Source organism: Diabrotica virgifera, chromosome 3, assembly GCF_917563875.1.
Source record: "Diabrotica virgifera virgifera chromosome 3, PGI_DIABVI_V3a".
NCBI lineage: Eukaryota > Metazoa > Arthropoda > Insecta > Coleoptera > Chrysomelidae > Diabrotica > Diabrotica virgifera.
Window position 1 is genome coordinate 50,476,176 of NC_065445.1, and position 14,825 is coordinate 50,491,000.

Genomic DNA, 14,825 nt, shown 5'->3' on the forward strand with positions numbered 1-14,825 from the left:
ATTTGTTAGCAAAGACTTGCAGTTTGTCTGTGAGTTTTTGTCACTTTTCAGGTTTCACATGCGTAGAGTAGAATAGACATGACATTTAACTGGAATATTCGAATCTTTGTGGATCTTTGTCTTTGAATTATACTGGCCAGACCTCCAAACAGGATTGAGGATGCTGAATGCTTGTTGAGCTTTTCGTATTCTCATACAAATATCTTCTTCTGTACCTTCGCTTTCTTCTATGACACAACTGAACGTAACTTTGTAAAAATATTTATAAATATCGTACCTGTCGGCCATCGACTTGGGACGGCTGTGTTTTTATCGAAAAGGAAGAAGATAGGACATTCGTCTGTTGGTTGAAATGCATTCCGGCCGCCGGACTCATTTCTGCCGCTAAACGACGTCACCGGTCACTGCAAATATTTCAAAATCGTCGGAAAAAGTGCTCGCCGGAACGAAGGAGACTCATAAACATCCAAAGGGGAATGCCTTAAGGACCAGGTCCGGACATCTTAATGTACTTTTTCTGATATTATTGAAAAAAAGTATTTTTACAGTATTATATCTTATATATTCAATATAAGGCTTAAACGTAGATTAAGGAGATAAAGGTATGGAAAAAAGTTTATGGGCTTCGTCTACTATATCTTGCAGATATACTTTGTTATTTTATAAGAGGAGTTTGTTACTTTGTTGACTGGTGTATAAGTTTTGGTGGATTTTGCAGTTTACTAATCTTATAATTTAACGCAAAAGTGCAATATTATGAATAAATTTTAAAATATTTTTACCTTCTTATGTTTTTATCTTCTTTAACCCAAATATACCCAGAAAAGCTTTGACCTCATACTCCCAAACTTCTTCTTGGCGATCCTTCTGTGAAGCATATCGATTAGTTGATGACGGTATAAGCTTTAGTAAAAGTTACTTATCAACGAAAAGTGAAAACCATTCAGCGGAACGCTTAGAATCATATTTTGGAAGTTCCTTTTTCACCAATACATTGACTTGCATGTTTTCTTTTACCTAGTGATATGTAATTTTTCTTTGATCCTTTACCTGTCCATTTATCTCTCAGCTCTGTGAATGGAATGTTTTACTGAGAATTGGGTAACAATATGCCTTCGTCATTATTTTGCACATATATTTGAGAACGAGGTTATAATTGCGAGCTAGGTAAATTATCCATTGCCTTATTTATATCTCTATCAGTCTTCGTCTCTTAGGACATCACATGCATTTACTGGAGACTCCAAAGCAATACTGTCTACAATTTCTACTAAATTTTCATGATTTTCCAACATACCAAGCGCATCCTCCAGTTAAGCGCCTAATAATAAATAGTATATTTTCCTGGCGTACAATATTGTGTACACTAAAATGAAATAGCCCAACGCATATTGTAGAATAAAAATTTAATCAATTTCTAAATCTAAATAGAAATATATACGTGTTCTCTACCGATATGTACAAAAATATATATTTTTTCTGCATAAATACAGGGTGAGTCATGAGGAACTGTACATACTCCTACCTCGTATAGAGGCTCCTATGGGGAATAACAAATGACCATTAGAAAGTGTCTGCTTCCATTGTTTAATAATATACAGGGCGAGTTTCGCATTTTGACAGAAATTTGTATTCGCCATAATTTTTGAACGGTCAGATCGATGTGTCTCTTATTTTGGTCAATCGTTACACTATTACCACCCAATCAACTGATTTATTCAAACTAGAAAAAAATCAGGTCTGGCTTCAAAAAAATTAGTTCGTTTGGGTCTTAGAAAAAAGTTCACCCTGTATACGCTTTTTGAAAACTATAATATGAATTTTATAAATTAGACAAATAAGCAATTAAAATGACATTTTATTTTTTTCCCCACACGATTACTTAATTTTTTATAAAAAAATCAAATTTGACTATGAATTAAAAGTTTGGTAAAGTGAACCACAGATTTAAAAAAAAATAACTTTTATTACAAAAATTAATTTTTTTAACAAATATTTAATTTATCTTACCACCCAATCAACAGATTTATACAAACTAGAAAAAAATCAGGCCCGGATTTAAAAAATTAGTTTATTTTAGTCTTAGAAAAAATTTCACCCTGTATACGCTTTTTGAAAACTCTAATATGAATTTTACAAATTAGACAAATAGGTAATTAAAATGGCATATCTATTTTTTCCCCACACGATTACTTAATTTTTTATAAAAAAATCAAATTTGACTATGAATAATTAAAAGTTTGGTAAAGTGAACCATATTTACTAGAAACCAGATTTAAAAAAAATAACTTTTATTACAAAAATTATTTTTTTTAACAAATATTTAATTTATGTTACCACCCAATCAACTGATTTATTCAAACTAGAAAAAAATCCGGCCCGGATTTAAAGAATTAGTTCGTTTTGGTCTTAGAAAAAATTTCACCCTGTATCCGCTTTTTGAAAACTCTAGTATAACTTTTACAAATTAGACAAATAGGCAATTAAAATGGCGTATTTATTTTTTTCCCCACACGATTACTTACTTATTTTTTTATTAAAAAATCAAATTTGTCAAAATCGGAATTTTACCATAAAAATAAAAAAAACAAACAACGTTTTTCTTAAAATTAAAAGCTTCACCATTTTTTTTTCTATACCATGTCTAGATCTAAAACCCATAACACTTCTCTTTGGACTCTATAGTTTAACATAGACGTGATCAAATAGATCAATTTTACATTTTTTCACTTAATTTTTGCGATTTAACTTTGCAATTAACGAATCTGCACCTTTCATTTTTAAAAATTTATAACTTTTATGAGAAGAAGACTGAAAGCCTACAACAATTTTCATAGTCTTCACAATGGTAAGAGATATGTGCTGTAAAAATTTCAGAAAAAAAAATATTAAACTGGAACAGAGTTGTAGCGAGTTAAACCGTGATTTCATTTTTTTTTCATTTTTAGGTTAAAATTAAGTAATCGTGTAATAAAAAATTAAGTAATCGTGTGGGGAAAAATAAATATGCCATTTTAATTGTCTATTTGTCTAATTTCTAAAATTCATATTAGACATTTCAGAAAGCGTATACAGCGTGAATTTTTTTCTAATACCAAAACGAACTAATTTTTTAAATCCGGGCCTGATTTTTTTCTAGTTTGAATAAATCAGTTGATTGGGTGTAACATAAATTAAATATTTGTTCAAAAAAAATTAATTTTTGTAATAAAAGTTATTTTTTTTAAATCTATGGTTCACTTTACCAAACTTTTAATTCATAGTCAAATTTGATTTTTTTATAAAAAATTAAGTAATCGTGTGGGGAAAAAAATAAATATGTCATTTTAATTGCTTATTTGTCTAATTTGTAAAATTCATATTATAGTTTTCAAAAAGCGTATACAGGGTGAAATTTTTTCTAAGACCCAAACGAACTAATTTTTTTGAAGCCGGACCTGATTTTTTGCTAGTTTGAATAAATCAGTTGATTAGGTGGTAATAGTGTAACGATTGACCAAAATAAGAGACACATCGATCTGACCGTTCAAAAATTATGACGAATACAAATTTCTGTCAAAATGCGAAACTCGCCCTGTATATTATTAAACAATGGGAGCAGACACTTTTTAATGGTCATTTGTTATTCCCCATAGGAGCCTCTATACGAGGTAGAAGTATGTACAGTTCCTTATGACTCACCCTGTATAACAAATATTTAATTATTTAGCAAATCGTTTTCCAAATTCAGCCGTATTATAAGACTTATAATCTCTATCACAACATTATCGTCAGATATCACACAGTGAGCAATTCACAACTACACCTTATTGTTGGGTAAGACTTACTTGAAAGTATTTAAGACAAAGAATGTGCATATATTATGTACAGGTCAAAACATGTTTATGGTGTACAATTTATTGTACGTCAGGCACATCTGGGTTAAAAAAGAACATCAGTGTTACATATCTACGTGTTTTGTACCCAAATTTCAGAAAAATCCAACCATTAGAAGAAATGTAAAAAATTCGTAATATACTGGACTCCCACGATGTCTTCTGCACTCAAAAATACGTCTGGTCTCCGTATACTCCTAATGAGATGATTGCTTTCTTCTAGAGGGGTATCTTAGCTCAGGTTACTTGCAACTCGTGCCAAAATGGTGCTAGAGTCGATGTAGGATGAAGTAAACAAAGTAATATTTTTCCATAATGTTCCAGACCTCTTCTTTCTTCTTTTTCCTACTTTGAAACGAAAACGACAAAACAAAAAGGCGATAGACTACCCCAGCTAATTGAAAATACCATCCGAAAATAATACTTCAACCAACTGAGATAGCTATCGTTCACCCCAGCCTAGTTCAGTCTCTCAGGGTGTGTTCGTCTTATCCTAATCTTAGAATATGAACTCTGAAAATTTAGAATTGAAGCAAACAAAACAGTATTTTTAACTAATCATGTTTATTGTTCAATAAAGATATAATAAAAATATGACTTTCAAATGCATTAACAAATATATTCAAATTCTTTGCCAAAAACTAACAATTTGTAGATTATACTTATGGCGTTTGGTATTGGTTCGATGTTAACTTCTTTATGTTGAATGGTACTGCTGTTTCTGCAACTGGCGCTGTGTTTCTGAATGCTGTATTCCACCAGGCCCAGGTTGGTCGTTGCAGTCCAGATGATATGGTCCTCGTTGTTGTATCGCCGTCGATTTGAGGATGCTTGAAACTCCCGGAGGGAGAAAAGTGGTTTTATTCGCAAAAACTATACTATAAGATAAAACGTGTATAAGTCAAATATCAAGAAGTAAAACCAAGAAAGAGCCTTTGTTAAATAATCGTAAAAAGTAGTAATTGGAAAAGGAATAAAATAAAATTAATACTGACGGGACTAGTCAAATAATTTGATTAACCATGCATATATGTAAGTTAGAAAGAAATATGTATTTAAAACTGACGACGTGGTCGTAGACATGGAAGGTTAGGTATAGGAAAAAATGACTATAAGAAATTATTATAAAAAGCTGTATGAAAATCTCACCCCAAAGAATATTAAGTGCTGATGGAAAATGTTTTAATTTTGAAGCTTCTTCGGCTTTTATACCGAAATTTATTTTCCACCACCATACTGAGAATTGAGAGACGAAGTGTCACTGCCATGACAGTGGGACGTAGGAGGTGGCAGGCATGTTCCGTATTAAAAGACAGATATCTACAGAGTAAGGATATACGGGGTACGTTCAGTATGTTCAGTTGATGATTTAAATATAAAGAGATATAGTAAATAGAAGATAATAAAAGAGGGGGCCAACGAGTTTTTAGCGAAGAAAACTGGTAAAACAAATAGAAGAACATAATTACTAATGAAATATTAAAGAAAATAAAGTAAAATAATTATTTAAAAATAAAATATTAAATCTGTGACGTTTGTAATGTTACAACTTTATAAATAGGCTTATGCCTGTTTTACTTCGGTTTTTAGCTCAATTGACGTTGTCTGATCATCTTTTCCTCGGTGCCAAACTTGTATATGTTATAATGTGTATAAGATCGGGATATTTAGGGAGCCAAGGCAAAAAATCGAAAAATGGGCAAGCCTAATTGCAGCTGTATGCGGTCGTAAATTATCTTGTTGGAAAAGGGGGTTGAGGAGAAACCGTATTTAAGGCGAACATTTGTGGATCCATCACCTCCTGTATGTAACGCACGGCGTTCATGTTGCCTCTTATGGCCACTAAAAATGTCCTGCTTGTGTGATGCAGCCTTGCCATAAAAAATTGAGTATCTCGTCTTTCATCCATCTCGCTTCTCATCCTTCTCAAAGGACATCATCCACGGTCAAATAGAATCTGGATGAAAACATGCTAAGAATTTAAATAACTTGGGACAGTGATAACGAAGGAAGGAACATCGAAAACGGATATCCAACAAAAAATACCACAGGGCCTAAATATGGTATAAATACTAAACTCATTACTAGGGAGCGGATTTATATGCGAGCAATTTTGATGAAATATGCGCATACATATATGTATTCAGTAAAAACTTACGAAATATGCGCAACACATGCACAAAAATTAAAAAAAATGCGCATTTTGAGAAACCAAATATGTATCTACAATAAATAAAATGAATGTATCGATTTTCCACTATCTTCTTGATTTTTTTATGGTATCGTTGTAAATTTCTGGTACGTAATTTTTTTCAATGAACTTTCATCGCCCCCCCCCCTTTTCTTGCAATATATTTCCAAAAAACTTTTAACCATAGGATTTTGCAGTTTTTTTAAATCCGACTTAAATTTATATTGATCATTGGATGAAGTCATCAACGATTGTCTACTGTCAATGGGTAACTGATCAAAACTACTTTCGATTTGCTCATCTTCTTGCATTTTGACTTATGTAGTTCTGTCCCGACGTGTTGTGTAACCGAAAATTTTCGCTAAGGTGGTCTCTACGGCAATAACACATACTTTTTCAAACTGTTACTTAAAATGTTGAGGTATCAGCCAAATATTATTTATTAAAGAAAAAAGAGGAAGTAAGCAATCTTAAACTCGCCATTCTATTACATGCTTTGAAGAATAATTTCCATTGGTCTACAGAAGCTGGGGATAGATTCTGATCTGGGAATAAACCAGGCTAGAATCTTTCGGCATATTGCACTATTCACAAACAAAAGTACTTTTAAATAACTAAACATTCGCATTGACTGACTAAAGGTGACTAATTGTACTGATTTACGGGATCTGATTTAAATCATATTTAAATTTCCGTTAGAGGTAAAACCAGGAAGGATTTACAATAACGTAGAAACGATAGGATCCAAACAACTTTTATGGACCGGGCATATAGTACAAATGAAAGACAAAAAATGGCCAAAACAGGCCAACTATGTTCCAAGAAATAGAAAAAGGATAGGAAGACCAGCATTAGAGTGGAGAGAAGAAAACCAAGGAATATGTTAAATAATTTTCTGCAGCAACACGCATTCTGCAGCAACATGCATAATCACGTGGTCTTGGTAGGGAGCATGGAGCATGCTCATGCTATATCGCCATCCTTTTTTAAAGTCAGTTTACAGGACAGTCTTGATATTCCAAAAAACTATCAACTTCAACAGAGAATTTCTAAACAGCTCAGTTTTTACAAACTGAACATTACTGCCATCTAATGGGCGTTTGTGAAAATTAAAAATCTGGCAGGTATTGAAACTCTACCAAGAAGTTGAATAACCGGATATTTCATCGTCTTAAAAATTAACAGTGATCTATATGTTAATTTATGAATAATTTGATTTTCTCGACAGCGTTAAGAAATTAATGATGCAATCCTTTTAAAAACCTATAAAATCTATTATAATGTAAAGTTCTATCAATGCAGCGCCCATAAAACTGTCTCGTCTTTTACTCAATTTACAAAAGCAGAAAGGATTATAAACATATAGTGACCTTGGCTTTTTATTGAACTATTTGTTCGGTCACTAAATTACAAATTATGCAAAATATTGGATATAGGTATACCAGGAATACTAAATTAGCAAAATAAAAAGTATGCTACAGGATGCGTGGTTGATAGGTAAAATGAAATAATCTTGATTTTTTCATTAATTACGCTGCCATCACTGATTTGACTTTCATTTTTTCACTATTTGACTTTCATCTTTCACTAATTGCCTAAGTTTTTTCTCTAACTTGGCTAGAAGTTACTATCTTTTATATTTGAACAAAAGAAACTCATATCAATGAGAGTTGGTTAAGTGGCTAACTAATGGCCGAAAAAAATGCAACACCTAGAAGGACAAATATTTTTTTTAATATTTATTTAGGTTTCGACCTACCAAATCTCAGACATGTTCGATAGGTGACAAATCAGGCCATCTTGAGGGCTACTGCAAAGTCTCTATACCATATTATTATATGAACTCCATGATTTCACGGACAATATGAGATCTTGCGTTATCCTGTTAAAAAATCGCATTTGGAATGGTTTGTAGGTAGGGATTTAAAAGAAGTTGCAGTACTTCACCAATATATCGTCGAGCTGTCAGAGTGTCGTTAATAATAACTAGAGGTGATCTGCTTCTCAAGCATATATCACCTCATACCATAATGCTTGGTTGTCTTGATGTATGACATTTAACAGCCAAATCTATAATAGATACATCCCTCACATCGAAAACGTTTTACCCTTATGCGCCCATCAGGGCCACCCAAACAAAACCTAGATTCATCACTGAAGCAGACAAAATTTGATTGGCGATTCCAGTTTTGCAGATTTCTGCACCATTCTAAGCGTTGAGCCTCATTTGGTGGTGTCAAGGATAACACCAAAAGCGGACGGTAAGCTAACAGTCCCATTCCAAGTTATCTTTGATTACCTGTTCTTCTTGAGACTAGCTTTCCTGTAGCTGCAACTAAACCATCTCTTACTTGATGTGCACTATCCCGTCTATATCTGAGAGCAAATTACAGCCTTGCAATATTCTAGGACTTCGAGATACTCCACGACGACGCCGTTAAGTCTCATCATTGGACCACCTCCTCGAAACTCTTAACACCGTTGATGCATTCGCTTCAACCCTTAAGGTCGCCTCATATTATAATGCACGTCGCGTTTTCGTCACGTAGCGTTTCGTTTGCGAAAAATATAATTTAATGGTTTTTAAATTGAACCATTCATATTGTGCGTATACGACACGTAACGTAGCGTATAAGACACGTTACATCTGCGTTCGGTTCATTCGAAAACAATATTTTTCGGATGTTGACAGATACGGGTCGTTTTCCCCTTGTTATTTATGTAGGTATTTCTTTGAATTTGATACCGAGTATTTAGACCGGTCAGTATCGTCGCCCTCGCTAGCGAAATTATTCCGATTCGATTTTTTGCACAAATTTACTCAAAGAGAGGTTCTTATAACATATCCACAGGGTGCCAGGCGGTGCCGTGGTCGAAAAATTGTTTAAACAATCTGTTTTAAACAAACTCACAAAAATATTTTTTCATTCGAGCAATACTTTTTTTAGATAATTTGGGTAATTCTGAGCAGAAAAGGTTTCTTGTCATTTTTCTCTAAAATTGCGAAAAATCAAGGCTTAATAACTCGATTAAAAATTATTATGAATTTCAATAAGTGACCAAATCAAGTTTCAAACAACTTCTTCAAGGTCCTGAAGAGATTTTTGTCATTATTTTATTACAAAGCTGTTATTTTTAACTATTAACAATTACCGCTATAGTCCAACTGTATCGTCGCCCCCGTTAGCGAAATTAGATTTTTTTGCACAAACTTACTCAAAAAGAGGTCCTTATAACACATCAACAGGGTTCCGGGCGGTGCCGTGGTCTAAAAATTGTTTAAACAATTTTTGTTAAACAAATTCACAAAAATAATTTTTTATTAATAATTTAATTAAACCCAAATTAATAATAATTTGAGTTATTCTGGGCAAAAAAGGTCTCTTGTGATTTTTCTCTAAAATTGATTGTTGTCGAGTTATATGGCCATTTCCGCATTTTTGCAAGATATGTTTTTTGCTAAGAATAACCCAAATTATCTAAAAAAAAATCGTTCGTAATGAAAAAATTATTTTTGTGAATTTGTTTAATAAGAATTGTTAAAACAATTTTTTGACAACGGCACCGCCCGGCACCCTGTGGATGTGTTTGTTATAAGGACTCTTTTTGAGTAAGTTTGTGCAAAAACATCTAATCGAAATAGTTTCGCTAACGGGGGCGACGATACAGTTGGACTATAGCGCTAATTGTTAATAACTAAAAATAACAGCTTTGTAGTAAAATAATGACAAAAATATCTTTGGGACCTTGAAGAAGGGGTTTGAAACTTGATTTGGTCACTTATTGAAATTCATAATAATACTTTTAATCGAGTTATTAAGCCTTGAAAATGGCCTTTTCGCATTTTTCAAATTTTTAATCGCATGTAACTCGACAACAATCAATTTTAGAGAAAAATGACAAGAGACCTTTTTTGCCCAGAATGACCCAGTTTATCTAAAAAAATATTGCTCGAAATGAAAAAAATATTTTTGTGATTTTGTTTAAAAAAAATGTTTAAACAATTTTTCGACCACGGTACCGCCCGGCACCCTGTGGATATGCTATAAGGACTTCTTTTTGAGTAAGTTTGTTTAAAAATATCGAATCGGAATAATTTCGCTAGCCGGGGCGACGATACTGCCCGGTCTAATTTAAAAAGTAGTTTTCGAGGCAATTTGTCATGTAAACATGTGTTGTGACAATAAACACATCTGCACCACACCAAACTGAAACCAACGTAAACGTTCTATGTATGATAATGTGAATGGGCAGTCCGATTGACGGTCTGCAAACGCTACGTGCCGAAAACGCGACGTGCATTATAATATGACGCGACCTTTAGTGAAATTTCCCGTAAACCAAGACCGGCCTATTTCATGTCTACAATGCGTTCTTTTTCGGAAGTCGATTGAATGACGAAATTGCGGATGACCGCGAACTCTTGGCATTTTTAATTTTTTGGGTAAACCAGAAAAAATCCAAAATGACTAGAAATTACAAATAAACTAAATATAAATACATAAAAATTTTCCACTGTGTCGTTTTCAATATTTACATCTTATTTGTTCTTTTTCATATAGCATTTGTTTAATAACGCTTTTTCCGCTATTCCTATTTACACCAAAAAGCAATTTAGTCTTTGTGAATGAATGTATCGTTTTAATGGTTATAGAAAACGGCGGTTACTCCAACCATATTTCAAAATTACTACTTGACAGTTTTTGCCAGTTTTAACCGCAAAATTGAAGACGGTCGAAATATAAAATGATTTATGCTGTCAACTAACATACCAGCGGTATCTGTTGTCGAGAATAATAATATGCATAATTTTTGTGTCTTTTTATTTCGTCTGCATATGTTTTATAGGCGTCCTAGTTTGGCCATCAAAGGGATCCAAAAAAAATTAAATGAAAATACCGGAAACTAGCGTTTTGTGTGTCTTATGGGGAGTATGGTTTGAAATCAACATTTCAAGCACATTTTTGTCTTTTTTTTTAAACTATGGTAGAATTATTTTATTTTTAAATTAAATAAGCATAGGTGTTCAGTACAAAAATATTGAAACTAAATTTCAAGGCAACATATTGAAAAATAAGCCAATGATGGCAAATTTTTACAGACACCTAAAAAAATGGATTTTGCGGTGGACATCAGAACTTGTCATTGGATCATGTGAAACGAAAAGCTCAAAAATATTTTATTAGCTTATGAATTTCTTGAGGTAACGCTGTCGATTTTTTTTTAGTTTTACTTATTTTTGAGCTTTTGGTATCACTCAGAAGTCAAAATACCGAAATTTTTTGTAAAAAGGATGAAAATAATCATATTTATTATTGTTAAACAAAAAACAAAAACTATCTCGACAGCGTTACCTCACGAAATGTCCAAAGAAAATGTATGCATAAATTTGCGCATTTGTGTAAAGAAAATTTATGCATTCAGGTGGATCAGTCAAGTAATTTTTGAGTTACAATGTCCGCCGCCTTTGAAAAAAGCAGTTTTGAGAAAAACGTTAAAGTTTTGACAACTTTTATTTTCTATTTCTTTTTTGTCTGTTGAATCGTAAAGTGATGCATACCGGAATATGTTTTTGAATCGCGGAGTAATTTACAAAAGAGAAGGGAACAGTTGTTGAACGTTTCTCACTACGCACATGCGCGCTCGCGCGAAACTGCTGAAAGCGAGTCGAAGGTAGGGATATTCAACATGCTGTATTTTCGGTAATTTTGCTCGGATCAATCTGAAATTTTCGAAGAATACTCTTGAAGTTAAGTGTCTCCATATAAAATCATAAAAAAAAATCGAAAATTTCAAAATCTTCAAACTATACCCCCATCCCTTAAACAAACGTCAAATGTCTTAAGTAAACTGATTGAATAAAGGCATACGCACTGAATATGAATATGTACTTATACAGCGTATATTTACTAGAAAATAATATCTTCTTCTTCTTCTTGTATTAGGCCGCTTGACCTGCTCTTAACCGATTTTGAGCTTGTAAGCATAGCTGTGATGTTGACTGCCAGCTATCTCGCCACCTTTTAACCTTACGTGACTAACATTGGGTCTGTGAGACCGACCACTTAGAGTTTTTATGATTATATCCAAATAGTTAGTTATTAATCTTCGCCGTCATCAGTAGCTGCCTGATTTAGATGCCTGTTTTTAGTGTTGAAGTTTGAGACTTCAGTTTCAACTAATTATGCAATTATCGGCAAATATTCTCTCATAGACCCATGTTAGACCCATGATCTACTCGATGAAAAAAATATTTAGATTAACGAAAGACCGTTCAAACAAGTGCTGATAATTTAGTAACCCAAATGCCAGGAGTAGAAAGTGAACCTAGGTACAAGAAAACAGCAATGGAAATATTGAGGCTGTTTTTGACAAATCAGATGTTATGTGATTGTTTTATTTTCTTTGGCACTTTGCTAATGTTAAAGAGGTTTAATAATTTAAAAATAGGTATCATTTATGTTTAATTTTACTCCTTCAGGGAGTAAACACAATCCTACGCTTGAAAGTGTGTCAATGGAAACATTTTTTATGTCGGTCTCTGAGACCGGGATGTTAGCTTTAATGTTCAGAAAACCTATGCTAGTTGCGGAAGGTTAAAGGGCCTTCCTATAGGTCTCTTGTTTGTTGGGTTTGAATCTCTGGAAAATAATATACCAGATACCAGTGGAAAATCCATGGTTTTCATTTATATTTTATGGGAAACTTAGGTTATATTTATTGTACTCACCAATAGGACTTTTCATTTGTTTCGAGCGTCTCTCATTTATGTCGTATATTAATATTATTCACTTATTATACGACATATGACAGAGGGTCGAAGCGTTGAAAAGTCCTATAGCAATAGAATGATCATAGAAATTGTATTGTTTGTATGAATGTATAATGAATTATAAAATAACAATACCTAATATAATTTATTGTTTTAGGTCCAAATAACGGTCTTGGATAAAAATGACAGTCCACCGTCCTTCAAAGACGCTCCCTTGCACTTTTCCGTTTCGGAAGATCTTGGTCCTGGCCAGTCTATCGCGACGATCAAAGCCGAAGATCCAGATACGATTGGATCTCTGGATTACAGTCTCCTTAAAGGCGACGATGGAAAATTTTCTTTGGACAAAACCACTGGAGTATTGCGCTTGATAGATTCTCTGGACAGGGAAACTAAAGACGTCTACAAGTTGTTGGTGAGATGCAGTGATGGAAATCAGTTTACAGATACTGTTGTTTCTATTGAGGTAAGTGTGTATCTTATTATCACGTATATAGTATATTTCTTCATCTGATACTGCATAATTATTAACTATTTTGCAATATTAGAAAACTAACTTAAAATATTTTTATATATTTTTTCAACTTGTGAGATGCTTTCGAGGTATTCGACAGGGATGCGTGGTTTTCCCCTTTTATTTAACATTTATTCGGAAGTCATATTTCAAGAGTCTTTGGAAGATGCAGAGATGGGAATCAAAGTGAATAGAGTATTGATCAACAACATACGATATGCTGATGATGGTGTCTTAATTTGAGACAGCATAGTCGATCTTCAACAATTTGTCACTATAATCGGAGAATACAGTAAGCGAATGGGATTAGAGATTAATACCAAAAAGACCAAATTCATGATCATCTCCAGAAACTTGGATGAACTTGAAAACTCCACCTGAGAACGTGGCTTTTTGAACACTGAGCATCAGGCAGGGAAGTAAAATGTCGCATTGAGCAGCAAGCTCAACAAGCTTTCGTAATATTCAGGAAGGTACTGACCTGTTCATAGTTCGATCTTCAACTGAGAACAAGGTTTACTAAGTGGTACATATGTGCGGCTCTGCTATATGGCGTAGAGGGTTGGACACTTCAAACGAGGGATACAAACAGATTAGAAGCCTTCGAAATGTGGTTTTATCGCCTTATACTAAAAATGCCATGGACGGCGAAAGTCACAAATGTAGATGTCCTTAAAAGAATCAACCAAGAACGCCAACTTTTCGAAACCATCAAGAAAAGGAAAACGGCGGTCACATCATGCGAAACGAAAAATATAAGTTCCTTCAACTTATAATCTTCTTCTTCTTCTTCTTCCTCTTTATAAGCAATTCTGCTTGTTCATTAACGGATTGATACCTCTATGGAAGGTTGTCACTCCATCTTTTGCGCGGTCGGCCGATACTTCTTCTACCTATTGGTGATTTATCTATCTCTTGCTATTTTGACCACACGTGTATCCCCCATTCTGGTTATATGGTTGTTCCATTGTGGACACTGTACGTTACAGTGTCATCTGATATCTTCAATCCTCTTTCGATCTCGCAGTGTATTTCCTGTAATTCTTCTCAGTACTCTCATCTCTGCCGTTTCCAGTAGTCTTTGTGTTGTGGCTGTATCGGGTCTTGTTTCTGATGCATATGTCATTACTGGTCTTATACTGGCTTTGTAAATTCTTGACTTCATCTCAGTGTTAATATGTCGGTTTCGCCATATAGTGCTATTAAGGCATCCTGCCAGTCTATTTGGTCTTTGTACTTGATTTCTCACTTCTTTGTCCATTTCTCCGTAACTTGACAATGTAATTCCAATCGAGGGTAAAATTGAAGGAAAGAGAGGATAATAATAGGATGCAAGAAAATGCCCTGGCTCCGAAACATAAAGCAATGGACAGGGATTAACAACATACAATATCTGATATACATTGCAAAAAATAGAGAGTTAATAGAAAATGTAATCGCTAAAATCCATTAGTGGGTTCGCATCTGAAGAAA

General features: G+C 33.6%; 1 protein-coding gene across 1 annotated transcript in view; it reads left to right on the top strand.

Moving 5' to 3' along the window:
* Window positions 1-14,825, top strand: part of LOC114342329 (cadherin-related tumor suppressor) — a 509,267-nt gene that overhangs the window by 278,180 nt on the left and 216,262 nt on the right. The window contains exon 4 of the mRNA XM_050647448.1: window positions 12,996-13,304. Within this exon, the coding sequence (XP_050503405.1) occupies window positions 12,996-13,304 (309 nt within the window). The remainder of the gene's footprint in view (window positions 1-12,995; window positions 13,305-14,825) is intronic.